Source organism: Podarcis gaigeae, assembly GCF_964106915.1.
Source record: "Podarcis gaigeae genome assembly, chromosome: 11".
NCBI lineage: Eukaryota > Metazoa > Chordata > Lepidosauria > Squamata > Lacertidae > Podarcis > Podarcis gaigeae.
The window spans coordinates 15,485,667-15,505,436 of record NC_139687.1 but is presented as its reverse complement, the minus strand read 5'-3'; the positions used below and the strand labels follow the sequence as shown (position 1 = coordinate 15,505,436).

General features: G+C 40.6%; 1 protein-coding gene across 1 annotated transcript in view; it reads right to left on the bottom strand.

Moving 5' to 3' along the window:
* Positions 1-19,770, bottom strand: part of FBN2 (fibrillin 2) — a 141,422-nt gene that overhangs the window by 70,303 nt on the left and 51,349 nt on the right. Inside the window, exons 8-16 of the mRNA XM_083702173.1 lie at positions 14,825-14,950; positions 13,209-13,361; positions 11,668-11,901; positions 10,361-10,498; positions 6,072-6,191; positions 4,803-4,928; positions 3,504-3,626; positions 3,067-3,189; positions 903-1,055 (exon numbers count right to left, since the gene is read on the bottom strand). Coding sequence (XP_083558299.1) covers positions 903-1,055; positions 3,067-3,189; positions 3,504-3,626; positions 4,803-4,928; positions 6,072-6,191; positions 10,361-10,498; positions 11,668-11,901; positions 13,209-13,361; positions 14,825-14,950 — 1,296 coding nt within the window. The remainder of the gene's footprint in view (positions 1-902; positions 1,056-3,066; positions 3,190-3,503; positions 3,627-4,802; positions 4,929-6,071; positions 6,192-10,360; positions 10,499-11,667; positions 11,902-13,208; positions 13,362-14,824; positions 14,951-19,770) is intronic.

Below are 19,770 nucleotides of genomic sequence, written 5' to 3'. Positions count from 1 at the left end.
AGAATGGGAAAATTCGTAACTTACTTAGGAAACCATTGCAAACAGATAAAAACGTTAGTTGGACTTTAAAAACCACTTGTGAAGAAACAAAAGATATGGACAATTTAGAGAAATGAAAACTGTGGAGAATGTACGGATATGTAGTTTTAGAAAGATTATTATAAGGACCCATGTAGGGAACGGATGGGGGGGGGTCACAAGATCCAGGGAACCTCATAAATTGCTATGTTAAAGGTTTTTTCTTTAAAATAAATACTTTAAACTTGTTTTCATAAAAACCAATAAAAAAGATTTCAAAAAAACAGCAACGAAAACATTTGCAAGTACTGTAAGGGTTTTTTTTATCGTTTATGTATTTATTAAATTTATATCCCACCCTTCCTCCCAAAGGAGCCCAGGGCAGCCGACAAGTGATAAAACAAAGAAAACATCTTTAAAACAATTCCAATACAGATGTAAAGTGGGAAAGAGCAATACCTATTTATCTATTTGCACTTTGACGTGCTTTTGAACTGCTAGGTTGGCAGGAGCAGGGACCGAACAATGGGAGCCCACTCCGTTGCGGGGATTCGAACTGCTGACCTTCTGATCGGCAAGTCCTAGGCTCTGTGGTTTAACCCACAGCGCCACCCGCGTCCCAACAGCAGGGTAACATAACATGCTGCCAATATCCTGCTCCAGGGAGAAGCCGAGACGCCACATTTTGTATCAGCTGCAGCTACCAGACCAACCTCAAGGGATCATCAGTGCATGGGTGAAAATTATCAGGTTATCCTGGTCTAGAAATGGTTGTAGCTGTCTTATCAGCTGAAACTAGCAGACTGACCACTACTACTACTATTCCCTGTTTTCATGGACAATATATATTTTTCACAGTAATCAAAAGAAGAACACAACTTTACCTGAGTTCTTGGCAGGGCATGGGTGGCAAGGCTCTCCAAACCCATAGTCCAGATTGGCACAGCAACATTCAGATTTTGTCACTGCCCCAGGAAAAGGACGGACACATATTCCCTTTTTGATCCCACCATAGCATGTGCTGCGCATATGGGTATCTAAGAGGAGTCGGGCAGAACAATAGGTGAGTTGTCTTACAACTGGAAATGGTATGAAGAAATACTCTTCACATAAAAAATGAACCCAAAACCTTTACATCTGTAATTTGTTAATTAATATTGTCAAAACTTGGCTTCTGCAAAGTCCAATACCAACCAAATGTTGACATCTAACATAGGCTTATATCTGTATCTGGATATTCCGTTCATGCCCAAAGTTATTTCTAATATGTCTTACTTAACTTTATTTCCTGCAGGTTACTTTTGAGTTTGTATGAATGCATGTATGATTTAAGATTATTTACATTGCAATTCTATACATGTCTACTGAGTACGTGTGTATAGTATGGCAGTCTTAATGAAATTTTCTTTTCATACAGTCTGTTAAATATTTAACCTGCTTGTCAGCACTACTAAAAGCCCTAAGCAGAATGTTTAATAAAATACGCCAATTCTCAGACTATAAACACTTTTCAGCTGCCTACAGTTTCTGCCTACATCACTTAGATCATTCAAAAGATCCTGCAGCTTAGCCAACAAGGAGGGTTTTGAAGCCAAAGAGAATTTACAGTAGATTTGTTAACAGTAGACGCACACTTTGAAATTCTGTTCAGAGTAAGATTTTTTTTTATTATGCACTATTTAAGATTTCTTCCCATTACTGCATGTCTAGAGTAATTATATCATCTTGTTGGGGAACTGAATTTCCTAAATGATTCCTGATTTTGTCTCAATTGAAGAAATAATCTAACAACTAAGAGCAAGTTAGATTCTTTTAAGCACCAGCATTGTGTATTCCAAAAGAGAATTAAACACCCTGGACTACAGGCATTACTGCTAGTGCGGGGCCAGGGCTTAGTAGGTTTTAGTTTCTGCCCTGAAACTTGTACTTTCAGCAAGGCAAATTTCCCCAGCAGCAACAAATCTATGGCAAATTGAGAGGTGGGGGGTGGGGAAATCCCCATATAACTTTGGGATTATTTTAAGAATTGAACAGGTTATTCATGCCAATTTTGAATTTAGCCCTTTGGGTCTGGCTCTGGGATTACACAGAGTCAGTATCATAAACACAATGCCAAACCTAAACATTCTCATTTTCATTGATTTATTCCAGACTGCCAATGAACAATTTGCATTTATTAAAGAGTTGGTAGTAGAGAACAGAGAAGATGAAAAACTATAGTGTACACTACTAATTCATTAGGCAGTGTTTATTTATACAGTCATACCTTGCGTAGCTTCAGGTTAAGTATTTTCAGGTTGCGCTCTGCAGCAACGGAGCGTGTTACTTCCGGGTTTCGCCGCTCGCACAGACGCTCAAAATGACGTCACACGCATGCGCGGAAGCAACGAATCACGACCCGCGCATGCGCTGTCGTGGGTTACGCTCTACTCAGGATGCGAATGGGGCTCCGGAACAGATCCCATTTGCATCCAGAGGTACCACTGTATTTAGAAGACTAAACGGACTATGAAACTACAATGTGCTATCTGTTGTGACAAAATAGGCTTTAGAACACATGGTACAGTTCATCTTTGTAAACAAAAGAAGCGGGAAAGTAGGCATTTCTGCAAAAGCTACTTTCATGGCAGAAGTGCTAGCACAAGTGGAAGTCATGTAACAGCATGCGCACGTGCACACACACACACACACACACACACCAGGAGCAGCAGCGGTTGGCTCCGATACACAACCTGCACTGTGCCAAACTCCTGCTGCCCTGCCCCTCTCTTTTGGTAAGCGGAAAAGACACACAACATTCAGGAGACGAAAGAGCAATGCAGTCCCAGCCACAGGGCCCCAGTGGCCGTAATGCTGAATGGTATATGATATTCTAGTGTTGTGCAACACTTCTGCTAGCCCAAGCTACCCACTGGGTCTAGCTGTTGCACTACGTTAACAATGGGGACCTCACTAGCAGAATGACTGTTGTACTAGCAGCTGCCACCATTGGCTCTCACCCATATTTGTTTAAACTTTATCACATTAAACTGTAAAAGTGTATCTTACCTACACAGACACGACCATCAACTCCTACAGCTAGGCCTGGCGGACAATCACAACGAAACGAGCCCTCGGTGTTAATGCAGTGACCATTCATGCAAATCCCTGGCTGATGGCACTCATCAATATCTGGAGGAAAATGTATGTTTTACTGATTAGTAAATGAAACCACGATTTTCTTATAAAATTGTGTAATTGTGGCCTTCTAATGTCATTCACCACCTGCTTCCACTGAAGATTCATATGTGGATTAAATTTTGCTCAGGGCAAAATTTGATCAAAGGGCACAAAGCTCAAGACTGGCACAATTCAGTGGAAACTTTTCCTATGTCAGCACAACTGAAATAAGCAGGAGAGAAACAACCATAGTTCTCTCTCTCTCTCTCTCTCTCTGTTTGTGTGTGTATAGAGTGAAGATTGCCATAATATGGTGTCTTACATACCAGTACAGTAGCGCCCATTAGGAGCCAAGACAAAGCCCGGTTTGCAGATGCATTTGAAACTTCCATCCTCATTTATACACATGCCATTCAAACACATGTTGGTAGTTGTGCATTCGTCATGATCTAGAAAAACGAATTAGTAGATATATTTAATCCTTGAAGAAACTACTCAAGATCTCTTTCAAGATTTGTCTCATTTAATGAGAACCTTTCTACCAGAAAAACAAATGGGTGAAATCACACAAAATAAATGGCAAATCTTTCTTTTAATCATTTTGTGCCAAACTTGGCTATACCTTAAGAGAGAGATGAACTTCAGTTCATCCACTTTAAACAAGTGGACATGAAGGGCATTCACAGTGCACATGTTCTTAGCATTTTCTCAGGGTGCTAAAAATTATGGCCATTGCATTCTATATTAATTGAAGCATCCCAACCACCATCAAAGGCGGCCCCACATATAAAGCATGGCAGTGCTGCTTAAATCAGAATTTATAATTGGAATCTGAACCTAGTTTCATATCCTGGTTTGCAAACAACATTTAAATTCAGTTCAGAAGTTCAGGCGTCTAAGAAAACTGGTTTTAAATAGCCAGAATCTAAACACTGGTCAGACACATGGAAGGAGAAGACGGGGAGAAACAAAGAGCAAGGGCATGGCTCCATGATTCATTATTGGCCCAATAGTCTGCCTTGGTCTGAGGCTGCCTAAATTCAGCTCAGGATCCATCCAAGGCTGCTTTATTTTATCTCCATTCAACACTGATGAATAAAAAATGCCTGAAACTTTTGTTCCTTTTCAAAAAAAAAAAGGATAAAAATTGCAGAAATAGCTGCCCCTGCAGGATAGGTAAAGCCTATCAAATTACAGGCAAATGAGGTTTGGGGCTTTTGGGCTGAGCACCTTAAAATTTATTTTTGTTTTGTATTTTTTTAAAAAGGGGGGCAAAGGTGCAAATCCTTCTGAGGGCATGAATCCAGCCAAATTTCAGAAGGATAACTGCAATAGCTTTTTTCAACATCAACCAGAGTGTGACTACATGTCAACCTATTTTGTAATTAACTGGCAAAGGCTAAATAAATAATAATGTTAAAATTGAATTTGTTATTATAAAAAAAACAACCCTGAAATGCTAGCTGAAATTTTAACAAGCCCACAGTATAGTCTCAGTATATAAATTGTTGATGTTTAACCTATGAATATACTTTATTCTGTGCCATATGGCAGGACAGCATGGAAATTTGCATGTTTTATCAGCATTAAAAGTGAACAAACAAATGAAACAAGCAATCTCATACCAACACAGTTTTTCCCATCAGTAGTTAGTTCAAACCCAGCATTGCAAATGCACTGGAAACTTCCATCAGTGTTCACACATCGGCCGTTTTTACAAAGTACGCCGTTCTGGATACATTCATCAAGATCTGAGAGGGGTGGGGGAGAACAGAGAATAATAACAATATAATTATCAACTAGTTTCAAGGAGAAAACAACAAACTGCTTCAGACCACTGGGTCCAAACCTCAGGTTTACATACCCCTTACTCAATGAAAATCATATCTTTCAATTTTGCTATTGGAAAGCAAACATGAAGCAGCTTGTCAGTATGTTTGAATTCTGTTTACAGATCCAGACTTGACACCAGCACTGTCCCACTACTTAGTGTAATGGAACTCACATAGCTAAATTTAGCTAGATTGTGTCTTGTACATTTGAGATTTGAACCCGTATATACCAAATTTTTGCTCCGTACAACTCACTTTTTCCCTCCTAAAAAGTAAGGGGAAATGTGTGTGCATCTTATGGAGCGAATGCAGGCTGCGCAGCTATCACAGAAGCCAGAAAAGCAAGTAGTGAAAGCAGCAATCCCTCTTGCTGTTCTAGCTTCTGAGATTCAAAATATTTTTTTCCTTGTTTTCCTCCTCCAAAAATTAGGTGCGTCTTGTGGTCTGGTGCGTCTTATAGAGTGAAAAATACGGTACCAGATATCAAGTATTTTATTTGTCCACAATCACTTGATTTTTCAAATGCAAGCAGATTTGACAAAATCTGCTCCTGTAATAACACTTCTTTTCTTTCTTTTTGTTAGCATCCGTCTGTCTCGAGAGACAATAGTGTGTGCCTCTGGGGGCAAAATGAACCACTGAACAATTGCAGCGCCTGCTGTGGCTGTAGAGACTGGAGACTCATAACTGCTACTTCCCACATTGTTTTTGCTGTGTTAGTAGCACTGAACTCCGGGGCACAAGCCCCGACAGTGTGTATGGAGGTCCTGGGCTGCCCAAATAACAAGACCTCCCTGTCAGCCTCACTGATGTGGTCCAAAGGAAAGCACAGCAGTACATTTGGCACCAGCTTGGCTGCAGCAGGCGCCAGAAGGAGGCATACAGGGTGCCATCCAACCATTTTACGGATTCCAGATTTGTGTAGGGTTTGTAAATACTACATCACTGTCACCGTTTGCTGAAAAGGCAATTCAAAATCATATTGATAATCTAAGGGGGGTGGGAGATCAAACTCAGGTTAAATATAAGCACGAGTAATTGCAGAAGTATTGGCCTTCTTACCAATGCAAGCCTGCTTTGTAGGTGTTCTCTGGAAACCTGTATGGCATTTGCAATAATAAGAGCCAGGTGTGTTCACACAGTCTCCATTAGTGCATGGATTTGATATGCACTCATCAACATCTGTTGATATCAGGAAAGAAGACAATCAGATTTCACGAGTTATACAAACAAGCGCCTAACAAGTACAATCGCTGAACAGAGAAATAAATTTCACTTTCTTCAGCAGAAACTGATTCAACACACTAATCAAAAAAAAAAAAAACCACCTGCACCATGATTCTCAGTATACAGTCATTACCTAATACAGCCCACTCAGTCCATTTCAAAAATATGCAGCATCTCATGCTTCTTAAATAAAAAAATAAAATCTAGGTAGAGAAAGAAAATAAAGCAATGAAGAAATATAAATACACACTTGTCACTAGATTAATAGGACTGAATCACAAAGTTATATGAGAGCCAGTGTGGTGTAGTGGTTAAGAGCGGTGGACTCGTAATCTGGTGAACTGGGTTCGATTCCTTGCTTCTCCACATGCAGCTTCTGGGTGACCTTGGGCTAGTCACCCTTCTCTGAAGTCTCTCAGCCCCACTCACCTCACAGAGTGTTTGTTGTGGGGGTGGAAGGGAAAGGAGAATGTTAGCCACTTTGAGACTCCTTCGGGTAGTGATAAAGCGGGATATCAAATCCAAACTCCTCCTCCTCTTATTGTTTCTCCATCATTAATTTGCCTTTCTGTGTTTTGGAGGTGTGCCTGGCTGCAGATTTTAGGATAGGTTTCAACACACTTGGATCATGTGGAAAAACAAAGTATCAGGATTGACAAACATATAGCAGTCAAATGCACTCACAAGACATGGCTCTTCACATGGAGGAGGCTGCCAAATGTAGCTTAACTACAGAAAAGCAACCACGTGAACCTATTACTTACTGCATATAATGCAACCCCTTGTTTCTGTTTATGGGCATTTCCTTAAATCAACAACCATTCGTATTTATGATTTTGAATGAAGTGTTTTAGTTACCAGCCTGAGCATACACCTGGGAAGAGGTTTAGCAGCTGTTTATGGCACAGATTTTCATATGGCATAATAGTGAGCATGTTCAGTTAGCTTACTTCCTTCCTACTTTTTGCAGCAGCAATTAGATCATGCACAATGTCTTCCTTAAAGTGGGAGAACTGTGTGAATACTGTAATGAGCAGTGATCAAATGAAGGAGAAGAAGAGGAAGAAGAAGAAGAGTTTTGATTTGATATCCCACTTTATCACTACCCGAAGGAGTCTCAAAACGGCTAACATTCTCCTTTCCCTTCCTCCCCAACAACAAACACTCTGTGAGGTGAGTGGGACTGAGAGACTTCAGAGAAGTGTGACTAGCCAAAGGTCACCCAGCAGCTGCATGTGGAGGAGCGGAGACGCGAACCCGGTTCCCCAGATTATAAGTTTACCGCGCTTAACCACTACACCACACTGGCTCACAGTGGTGAAGCCCCCGTCCCCATCTATGCAGATAAACCTTATTACAGAGGTAAAATGGACAACAGTTTAAGAAACCCATTTCCATTTCACCTACGTTGTAGGAGCTTCTGGGACTCTATGAAGCTGACAATACATTCTGAACCACTTGTGATTTTCATCTCTGTGGTCAAAAGGCAATAGTTTCTTGTCAGAGCATTCCCATTCTGCTCATTGTCTTTTCCCTTCAGCCTGTCCTTTCTTCCTGGGATCGCTTTCAAACTCTTGTTGCGTACAAAATGTGATGCTTCTTTTGCCTTTCTTTTTCTGGGTTAAGTCCTTAAGTTTTAGCTCTGTTGTTCCTTTCTGGAAACTTTACAGTGAGCTCCTGTTAGTTTGGCTAAAGCACTGGTTTTCTGAGCCGGCTGTAATGAGCAAATGGTAGCCTGTCCTCCAGCAGGAGCAAAACTAGAGGCTGCAGAGGGAAGCTGTTCCCTTCAGCGCAAGACTATCCCCCAACCCATCACCCACAGTTTCAGAGGAGGCAACTCTCAGGATACAGAAACAGATGCACATGCGTGTTCCCAAAGCAAGTATGGAAACAGGGATTCTCTTTGCAGGGTTTGTACAAAACCTCTCCAAATTTGTCTACCAATTCCCAACTTACGTAGGGGTTATTTTCCAAGGAACCTCAAGTTTATGTGAAAACATGTATATTTGAAACACCATTGAAAAATCATCGAAGCAAACCGTTTCCACCATCCTGCCCCTGCCTCACCCTTTTCTGCCCTCTTTTGTGGCATTTTCAGTTCTGAGTTCAGTGTGATGTGCATGTGCGTAGTGGAGCACATATTGGACATGCCTAAAACGGTCACTGTCTCTCTTTTCTCTCCCCTGAAGACCTTGTGAAAGAGTTTGCACATCAAGCTGCTAATAAATTTTTACTCAGTGTAAATGAAATCACATATAAAGAGGATTCCAAGTTATTTGCCCACACCAGTGAAAAGTACGATATAAACATCAGAAATCTAACCTGGCAGATTATGACAATATTCTATCTAATACTATAGACCAATTCCCCATTTCTCATGCAAAAACCCCAGCTTAATTTCACACCCCACTTACTTTTGAGCATGTAGTTGAGAAAACTGCAGCAAAGCCATAAACATGAAGCAATATGAAGAGAACAGGATAAAATAATCAAATGTAGCAGCCATTCAGCACTGACTTTTATAATTTTCTGTCTGAATTGTACACAGTAACTTGGGGATTCCTCCTCCCCCACAAACTTCCCTGTAGAATTTTATTATTTTTCTAAGTAAAAACATTTTGCACTCATGCACAGCAAGCCAATCTGTCGCTGGATTATTTGTTTCCGCCCTCAGCAAGCACATAATGCCAATAATTTCATCAGAACAAAGCCCAAAAATTAAAGCGCTATTGATATTATTTCAACTAGGCCACAGGTCCTCATGAATGTGTTGCCTGTTATATCCTGTCTGTTAACTTCATATGAAAATAAAAGAACTTCTTAAAGGAATGGACTGTACTGAACTGTTAATATATTCATGGGTGGAAGATATTTATAAACAACAAACATAACACTCCTTCCGCCTTGGCATGGTTTCTTCGGAAAGAAAATGCTAAGTTTACAGAACGTATATTTTCTTTATGTCCTATGCAAATACATGTACTCTGTGTGATAAGCAAATCTTTTAAGCACAGCCAGTTTGCTTTTTTCACTAAATTCATGTCTACAGGGAATATTTCTATTCAGATCAACTCGTTTAAATTTAGTAAACTCCCATATTATTGCTGGTGGTGGAAGGGAGTAAAGATAAATGTACAATGGCTTTTCAATAAGGAAATTGCCTGACAGGAGTAAAACTCTTACTTTTTGTTGGAAACCTTTCTGAAGAAACAGAATCTCCTTGCAAATGCCCCCCACATGAGAACACATTGTCTACTTAGTGCTATTTTGGCTTTTCTCTCATCTGCTCACTGTACCTCTCAAAGTACCCTATTATTGCTCAAATGGTTTTCCTTTGAACATTTTCCAGCTCTCTAAATGTCCCAGCTGCTCTCTTTAATGCCCTAGCTCTTGTGGGAGTTCATTACAAAGCACTTAGTAGTTTATTTTGTTTCACTGGGCAGTCCAGTTACTTGAAAACTAATATCCCAGTGAATAGCCTTACAGATTAATACATACATTGTTAGAACTGTGGAGGTGCTTGCTAAACTGCTAGAACACACTAAGTAGCATCTTTAAACTGTTGCTTCCAAGTATGTTCTAATAATTCAGGAAGTACTGCCATATGATACAGCATCCCTAATATTAGATTGCCAAACTTCCAGAAAAGTGTTCTCTTATTAGTAGCTCGTTTGATCATCTAGACATTACACAGAGTTCCTTGTTACTTCCCTCAATAGTTTCTCTCAACCAAGAGCGGACTTGGTAGGCTGCCAATCTGACCAGAGGAAGGGCTGGAGAGCAGAGACTGCTTTATTGGCCATTTTTTGTGTGTGCAGTCCAACCATGCAAGATGCTCGATACATTTTGTAGAAAGTAGCAGAAAACTAGTAAGCATTTGCATCAGTGTACATAAGTGTTTATAAGTTTTATATCAATATGGTAAAAATAAGTGATAATATAATTCTTCATAGTTGTCACATTAATCTACATTTCATTGCTATAAAGTCTCAAGAGCACATTGGGGGCCTTTTAATATTTCAGCATCTTTATAGAAGATATATTTCAGTATCTCTGTAGAAGAGGTATTTTAAAGATGTTTACGGATCAGATGAAAAGCAGGTGAAATCGGAAGTTGCACTCACCAATACAGTCTCCATTTGCATCTTGCTTATACCCCATATTGCATTCGCATCGATAACTGGAAATCGTTGGGATGCAGCGTCCATTTAAACAAAGATTTGGATGGTGCTTACAAATATCTATTGTTTGATTGAGTATTGCTAAGGGGAGGAAAAACAGAACCAAGTTGTATTACAACATTAAAGTTAGGTCCAGATGATCAAATGACTTTATTTTCCATAGTATATTTATTTTAACTTGCAATCAGCAGTATTGACAGTGGTAGGGGATAATGATGATAATAATAATAATAATAATAATAATAATAATATTATTATTATTATTATTATTATTATTATTATTATTATTATTATTACCCTGCCCATCTGGCTGGGCTTCCCCAGCCACTCTGGGTGGCTTCCCAAAAAATATTAAAATACTATAATACATCAAATATTAAAAACTTCCCTAAACAGGGCTGCCTTCAGATGTCTTCTGAAAGTCTGGTAGTTGTTATTCTCTTTGACATCTGGTGGGAGGGCGTTCCACAGGGAGGGCGCCACTACGGAGAAGGCCCTCTGCCTGGTTCCCTGTAACTTGGCTTTTTGCAGTGAGGGAACCGCCAGAAGGCCTTCAGTGCTGGACCTCAGTGTCCGGGTAGAACGATGGGGTTGGAGATGCTCCTTCAGATATACTGGACCAAGGCCGTTTAGGGCTTTAAAGGTCAGCACCAACACTTTGAATTGTGCTCGGAAATGTACTGGGAGCCAATGTAGGTCTTTCAAGACCGGTGTTATGTGGTCTCTGCGGCTGCTCCCAGTCACCAGTCTAGCTGCCGTGTTCTGGATTAGTTGTAGTTTCCAGGTCACCTTCAAAGGTAGCCCCACATAGAGCGCATTGTAGTAGTCCAAGTGGGAGATAACCAGAGCTTGCACCACTCTGGCAAGGCAGCCTGCAGGCAGGTAGGGTCTCAGCCTGCGTACCAGATGGAGCTGGTAAACAGCTGCTCTGGATACAGATTTGACCTGTGCCTCCATGGACAGCTGTGAGTCCAAAATGACTCCCAGGCTGCACACCTGATCCTTCAGGGGCACAGTTACCCCATTCAGAACCAGGGAATCCTCCACACCTGCCCGCCTCCTGTCCCCCCAAAACAGTACTTCTGTCTTGTCAGGATTCAACCTCAATCTGTTAAGCTCAATCTGTTAGCCGCCATCCAACCTCCAACCGCCTCCAGGCACTCAACTACTACTACTACTACTACTACTACACACACACACACACACACACTATCCACCGCATGGAAAAACAGTCAAATATGGCAACTTACTCAGCCCTGTAATGATGGGGCCATTTCCTGTGGGACCTTGGCCACCAGTCCCTACTCCAGCCCCACCCACACCTGGGGAAAAACCATTTCCTCCAGGAAGGGGGATGAATCCTGTTCCTCCTGGTCCATAGCCATTTCCATTTCCTCCAGGAAAGAACCCATTTCCTCCTGTACCACCAGGTCTGGAACCCCCTACGACAGGAATGCCATCTATGCACAGCCTGCGATATTCATCTACGAAAATGAAAAACAACACAGAAGCATTAATATCTCATCTTTTCACAAGGAGGTAGGAACATACACCAGTTCATCTATTTTGGAAAATAAGACATTCACTTAAAAAGATACTATTACTTATTAGAGATTTTGCCACCTCAATTAGCTTTGGGCACAGCTAATTTTTGCAAGATTACTCCAAGAGGTATCATGACAGAATTTATTCTCAACTATCCAGCAGCTCAGAAATAGAGGATATTCTTTCTTCTACCTTGTTTTAAGTCCCTCAAGGCTGACAGAAAGAAAAATATACGTCTCGCACCGAGACAAAATTTGCTTCCGGAAAGGGCGTAATTTATCAAGATAAACCATAATTTCTGTACAGTTTCAGATTATACCGTTTGTATTCATGTAAATGTTCACAGCCATCTCCAAATGTGTACTCATGTGAGTAAATATGGAATTGGCTGCGATCACTAACCACTGTCTCCTAGTTCAGTCACTTTAATTTGCTAAGCAAGCACTGGAGACAGCTGGGAACACTCATTTAGAATAATACACAAAACCTCAGCTGACTCCAAGAGAATATATCTCTCCAAGTTATTTTATTGTTTGGAATAGGCAGAATATTATTTACATTAAGGTTGTTTAGAAAACATTTAGGGATTCTAAAGGGAATAAAGTAAGGATATGAGTGATATGGAGCCAGGTCACTATGGAATGCAGGTGGGATGAGCAAGACCCAAAAAAGTTCAAAGGGAACTCTGATTTGAGGGAGGTAAAAGCAGGTCACAAAGACATAAGGCAAGAAAGACTTCATTACAGCAAGTCAGATAATAAATATAAACATAGAAAATTAGCATTTTCTTATGTTAAAAAGGCAGATCTTTTAAGTGAATGCATTTTCTTGGAGGATTTAGGTTTTATTTCAGACGTTTTCTGCAAATTTGAATGTTTCTGTATTCAAACCTCTTCCTCCCAGGTTATTTGGAGAAATAAAACAAAATATGGGTGCCTTGTATCCTTCCAGTTCAATTTAATATAACAGTTAAAAATATGCAGTACAAGGCGTCGTTATTTCTCTATATCGAAATGAGCTATGATTGCTTTAAATAATCACGGCTTTAAAGAAGTATTTTCAATAGTAATAGAAAGAGGTTGTCCCTTAACAGTAACTGATCAGAGAGAAGTACAGGGTGGGAACTTCATGTACTTTTGAAGCAAAATGCAATTATATATTTTTTCATATCTAAGCTTGATTTTCAAAATTGGTGCAATCTTATTCCAGTGATCCTAACTAAAACTGGGCATATAAAAGCACTCACCAGAACCTCTAACAGGACACATTTCCGGTACGGATCCAAGTGCCCAACAACGTCCAGATTCACAGCAGCATTGCATTTTGGTAAATCTGCCAGGAAGTTCTTGTGCGCAGCGACCATTCACCAGACTGGAGAAACACGTACCTGCTCTTTGATCTGGATATTGATAATGAGAAAAATTACTATCGGACTATTTATATAAAGTAATTTAAAACATTTTCTTAACCCTAGGGTAGCATTTAAATCAGGTATAAGCAAACTCGGCCCTCCGGATGTTTTGGGACTACAACTCCCATCATCCCTAGCTAACAGGATGAGTGGTCAGGGATGATGGGAACTGTAGTCCCAAAACATCTGGAGCGCCGGGTTTGCCTATGCCTGATTTCAACAATTTGGGTAAACAAATGTGAATATTATCAGTGCAGTAGAACACATTATGCAATGCAGTTTATGGTTATCACTTCTGTGCAGAGAGCCCATCTACAATTGGCTGCTACAGTTGACAAATGACAACCATGCAGCCTAAAAGGCCATAAAACTCGTGCATTCATGCTGTAAGGCAGAGATAAACTGGAAGGTAGCATTCCTTGCTGTTAGCAGACCTTGCAGCTTCGGTACCTTTTGGAATAACCACTTACAGTTTCTGGAGTTCAAAGGCTATATTCATGTAGGAAATATTTCCAGGATGAATGGAAATGAGAGAGAAAATAACAGACATCTTGTCTCAACAAGTTGGGAGAACACAATAAACCAAAATAACCTCTAAAAGGCAGAGTCGAGTTAGGCAGAGGGGCTACAATTGCGGACTAGATTGTTAAACAGTGCCCTCTGATGGTTTAAAGTAACACATGCATTAACTAGAAACTCAAGAGAAAGAAATTTATTTGCTTTTCTCCCCAACTGGCTACCAGATGTCAGAAGCTTTTAGGCTTTGCCTGTTGACATACAAGCACAGAAATAAATACATCTTCTTGACCACTTTTCCTCATTGGGCATGAGAGGGTACTTAGGCCAAATAAAATAGCAATCTTTTCTGTTGATGTATTCTAGCTTCATAGGAGTATCTTTCAAATATTGACTTTGTGGTTATAGACACCAATCCAAGGCAAACTTTACAATATTAAAGAAGAATCAAATTAATCTTAATAAGAAATCAATCTGAGTTTTCCCTTCAAGTTTAGTAGAGGCTGGATTAAGTAAATGATATAATTTTAGTTTCCTCATGTCTTGTTTTCCAAACATCACAAATAAAGTAAAGTACATGTAGTTTGAAAATGACATAGTCTTAAACCATGGAAGTAGACTATAACCAAACTGTGTAAAATTATTGCTGTATTGTTGTATTTCTTATTCACCCTTTACCAGAAGGTCCCAGAGTCTTTTTTGCAAACACACCTCCATTTATTTATTTTAGTGGTCAGTGCATGCAAGGATCACAGCTCCTTCCTCTACAAATAGGGAGATTGTGGGATATGACCAGTGTTGTATGATGGCCGAAGACTAGCAAGTTAAGTTCATAGACTAGAAACCTTTATGAACTGTCCAAGGAACAGTAGGTTAGAACTGGCCAGCGGTGAGCTTCGAGACTGTCCAAAGGGTCCATAAAATAATATACCTACCAATGCAATGAGAGCCATCTGTCGATGTTACAAAACCACGTGGACAGAGGCAAAAATAACTTCCCACAGTGTTGGAACATTCACCAGCATCACATATTCCTGGAATGAGGCTACACTCATTAATATCTGGAGACAGAAGCAGATGAAGAACACTTTTAAAATCTTTTTTCTTCCTTAGGAGTTCCTGGATGAGACTGATTGCTATATGCAGCAGTTCCTGGATAAGATCTGCTACAATCTGTGTTCAGTCCTGATTTCGGAACTAAATCAGCCTTGATTGCTCTGACCTTATCATGAGAGATGGGGGAGTGCATCCCTGTTACTTCTGCCTGATCTCTCAGCAGCTTTTGATACCAACAGACCATGGTATCCTCTTGGGACTCACTTAGTGGGATGGGTATCAGAGGCACAGTATTATGGTGCTTCCACTCTAATATTTAGGGTTGCATTCAGAGAGTAGCACTGGTTGAATACTCCTCAGCCCCCTGGCATTTGTGGCACAACTTAGGTTCAGGTATCCCAGGTTCCTAAACATTTATATCCCAGCTCATTTCCTGAATTAACCTGCAGGAACCTTGTTAGTTGCCCCTGTTCCACACTGACTGGCAAGGCTCACCTGACGGCAACAAGAACCCAAGCCTTTAGCATCATCAAGCCTTTAGTGTGGAATGCTCTGCCAACAGATGCAACAGGTGCTGTCTCTTTGAATATTTAAATGACCTCTGGAAACTTATCCATGCCATCACACTTATGCAGGCAATTACGAAAATATCTACCTGTAAAAGCTGATCTCTGGTTTTAAATTTGTATGTGCTTTTTATTGCACAAACATATGTTTGCTGTAAAACCATTCTTGATATGTATCATGAATACAAATATTTGTACTATGCTCTAACTACACCACCTGATGTGTTTAGCATACGGTCTGCGATAGTAAATATTGGACTTCTTTAAGTTCCCTGTGCCAATGTATCACACCTGCCACATTTTTATATATATATTATGTTACTGAGCATGCTCAAACGCAATACAGCATGCTCAGTAATGACAACTGGAGTCAAATTTCACTGCATAACAGAAAACGCATACAATTTGATTCTAGTTGCCATTACTGAACATGCAGAGGATCATACACGGTGTAATGTGTGTCAGGAAGAAGTACAATCATGTTTATAGCTTTTAAAAAACACACACCAAACAAACCACTTCTTTCTTACAACTTCTCCAAAGCTGGAATGAATACAGCATGCCCAGTCTCTCCCATTGTAGCCGCTACCCTGACCATACTTGTTGTCGTGAAAACAAAACAAAACACCACATTCTCAAAAAAAACAAAAACAAAGGCAGGAATTAAGTGATCTCATTACAAAGTGAAATGTAGGTGCTTACTATGTGACAGCCAAAAAAAGCAAAGCAGAACGTTTATACCGGTATTTAAGTCTGCTTGTTCTAATAAGCATGTGCCCCAAGAATGAATTACTCCAAAGTGACCACAAGAGGGTATAGAATGTATCCCTTTATTTCCACCAGGATCAGCCAAATGTCTGCTAATATACCCTAGGCTAGAAATGAAAACAGTACATTCACTTTCACTGCAATTCAGATCTCTACATCAAGGTTTTTTCGCCTATGTTACAGTCACCAAGCAGATCCCTGTATAAGCGAATGTTGTGAGAAGAAAAGGCGGTTTGTGTAGTAGAATTTGTGAGGTTCTCATGGAAAGTGGGGAGCGGGGGGCGGATTATTTCTGGACCTTAAACGGGATTAATTCCCGAGAGCGTCTCGTACACATAATCTTCCTGACAAGAGTATGTTTCACAGCAGGGTCATTCCATGTTGCATTGTGTTGCATAGTGTCATTCTGATGCCAGACACATAGGAGGGGAAGTGTATAATATAGTTCGTAAGTTATAACCTCACAGGGGTGATTAAACCATTTCGGAACGAATGTTTTGCTTTTGTTCCGAAGTACAGTGGTACCTCGGGTTACATACACTTCAGGTTACATATGCTTCAGATTACAGATTCCGCTAACCCAGAAATAGTGCTTCAGGTTAAGAACTTTGCTTCAGGATGAGAACAGGAATCGTGCCCCGGCAGCGTGGCGGCAGCAGGAGGCCCCATTAGCTAAGGTGGTGCTTCAGGTTAAGAATAGTTTCAGGTTAAGTACGGACCTCCGGAACGAATTAAGTACTTAACCCGAGGTACCACTGTAGGGGGAATTTCATTCTGCGTATGCCTCCCAGGGCCATGACTCTTAGATTTTCACTCTACACATAATTGCACAAAGCAAATCATTGCCTACAAGGTGTTATGTGCTACACCACCCCTCAGAAAACTGGACTTTTAAGAGTTTTCTCATGGAACCTCATTGTTCAGTCTTTATGAGTCCTGTCTTCAACTAGATTGTGTAAACACTGGTCCTGTTAGCTAGGGATGATGGGTGTTGTAGTCCCAAAACAGCTGGAGGGCCAAGTTTGGCCATGCCTCGTGTAAACTAATTCGGTCTTCCCAAGTCTATAAGAGACTATGCCAGGACCATTCCCACTCTAGGTAGTTTCTCCTTCACTGTCTCTTCTGTTGTGTTCCATTGTCTCCACTCTCTGCTTGTCCTGTCACTCCTTTGGTCACAGTCAAGAACCTAGAAGGGGCACTAAGCCTTGCTTACATGCTTTTATGTAGTTTTTCATATCTTGCAACATTTCTCTGATGAAAATAGGGACGTCCCATTCCGTAATGATAATTTTACTATTTATACCCCACACATCTTACTGGGTTGCCCCAGCCACTCTGGGCAGCTTCCACCCTATATAAAAACATAATAAAACATTAAACATTTAAACAAACACCTCCCGATACTGGATTGCCTTCAGACGGCTCAGGGGTCAGATAACTCCATACCCACCAACATTTCTTCAGGAACATCCTACCATACCTTCCAATGTTTCTCCAATGAAAATAGGGAGATCCTAAGGAAAAGTGGGCTATTCTGGGATCAAATCAGAAAGCTGGATGGCTTCTCTAAGCCAGGGACGTCCCTGGAAAATAGGGGTACTTGGAGGGTCTGATTTTTCCATTTTTAACTTGACTGGGAAGGTTCAAGGAGGACCCCGATTTCTTGCTTTAGGTACCTACAGGCTCAAAGGAACCTACAGGTGCATCTAGGGATTGGCAAAACCAGCCCCTCTCCCCGGAGGGGGGCACCAAAATCACCTACCAGACTATGTAGCATATAGTATATGGCCTGTTATTGTGTTGCCGCCTTCTAGACCTCTTGTGGAGGAGGTACACACAAAGAAGGGCCTCAGATTGTGATTGCAGGGTCAGTTCTTATGGGGATATGTGGTCCCCATTGAATGGTGCATGCCTTACACTGTACTAAAGTGCGCAAAGCATTAGAATAGTACAGTGGTACCTCAGGTTACATACGCTTCAGGTTACAGACTCCACTAACCTAGAAATAGTGCTTTAGGTTAAGAACTTTGCTTCAGGATGAGAACAGAAATTGTGCTCCGGCAGCGCAGCGGCCCCATTAGCTAAAGTGGTGCTTCAGGTTAAGAACAGTTTCAGGTTAAGAATGGACCTCCGGAACAAATTAAGTACTTAACCTGAGGTACCACTGTACATGCTGTTTCTTTTCTTGTCTTTCTCCGTGTACTTTATTTTCCTTTAAAAAGAGAATGTGTCTTTTTTTGTTCCCTCCTCTTAAAAAGAAAAAAGAAAAAGAAAAGAAGACAAAAGGGAGGGGGACTATCAGCATATAACTGGTGAGAGATGGAGCTTAAAATTTTCATTGCTTTCAAACCACACTGTGAAACTTGACAATACTGCTATGCTCTTATACTAACCATATAGTTGTTCCTATAGTATCTCCAATATGATTCTCACAAAGCAATGCCATTTTATAGTGACCTCTGGTACATGCAGTCAGAGCTCCCTGTAAATCTCTTTATGCAATCTATCACCAGTTAAAAGTTGCCAGCTTTCAGGTTTTGTAACGAACTTGGAGGCTGGCCCAGGTTTAAACTGGGATTCATTTTGTTCAAGCTTAGGCCAAGTTTCCACAAACCTTGAACTGACTTATGTTTTCCATTTTGAAGCTATGCGAAACTCTGTAGGGTTTGTACGTCTCAATCTATAGCCAGATGATTCTGCCTCAGCTGCCTTTTAAGTTGGATAAAAAGAAAAACGAAGAACATTGTCCTCATAATGTTCTCATAAAAGGAGTCCAAATCCTTGAGCCTTTATCTATAGCTATGGAATTCCTCACTCGAAAGGTGTTCAGAAGTTGTCACTGGTGCAGAATGCAACAGTTGCTTTGTGCTAGGACACTGGCTTTCTATAGCGTTCTGAGCCTATTCAAGGTGCTAGTTTTATATATTTAAGACACAAATTATGTATATTAAAGTGAACACAAAAATAAATAAAAGCTAAATAAATAAACCATGAGGTCAGTGTTAACAGAAAGCTTGATAAAAAAGGCATGTGTTTCATCTGCCATTTGATGATTTGAACAAAACAAGTTTAGTTCATTGTCTTGTTGTGTTGTGCATGTGACAAAGGGGAACCACGGTGAAGACATCCTCCTTTGCTTGTCCCTGTGCTAATTTAAGTTTGTTGGCTAACTTTTCTAGTTGGGCAGTTTCCCACCCATTTTGGTACCAGTAGCCCATGTTCACTCCTGATAGGTACTTCCAGTGTCTAGTTATGATGCATACAAAATAATATGGCTAATATGACCACACAACCCACCCCCAAACACATACAAACAAGCCACACTGCAATCAACTGAACGCAAACCAACCAGGCTCCTGTCCCCCTAATCTCTTGCAGTGCCAATAAAAATAAATAAATTTACAAATTAAGGACCTACCGGCGTGATGCTGACACAATACCCTACCCAGATGCTATGCAATTGAACAAAAGAACGTTACCCTCCCATCTCT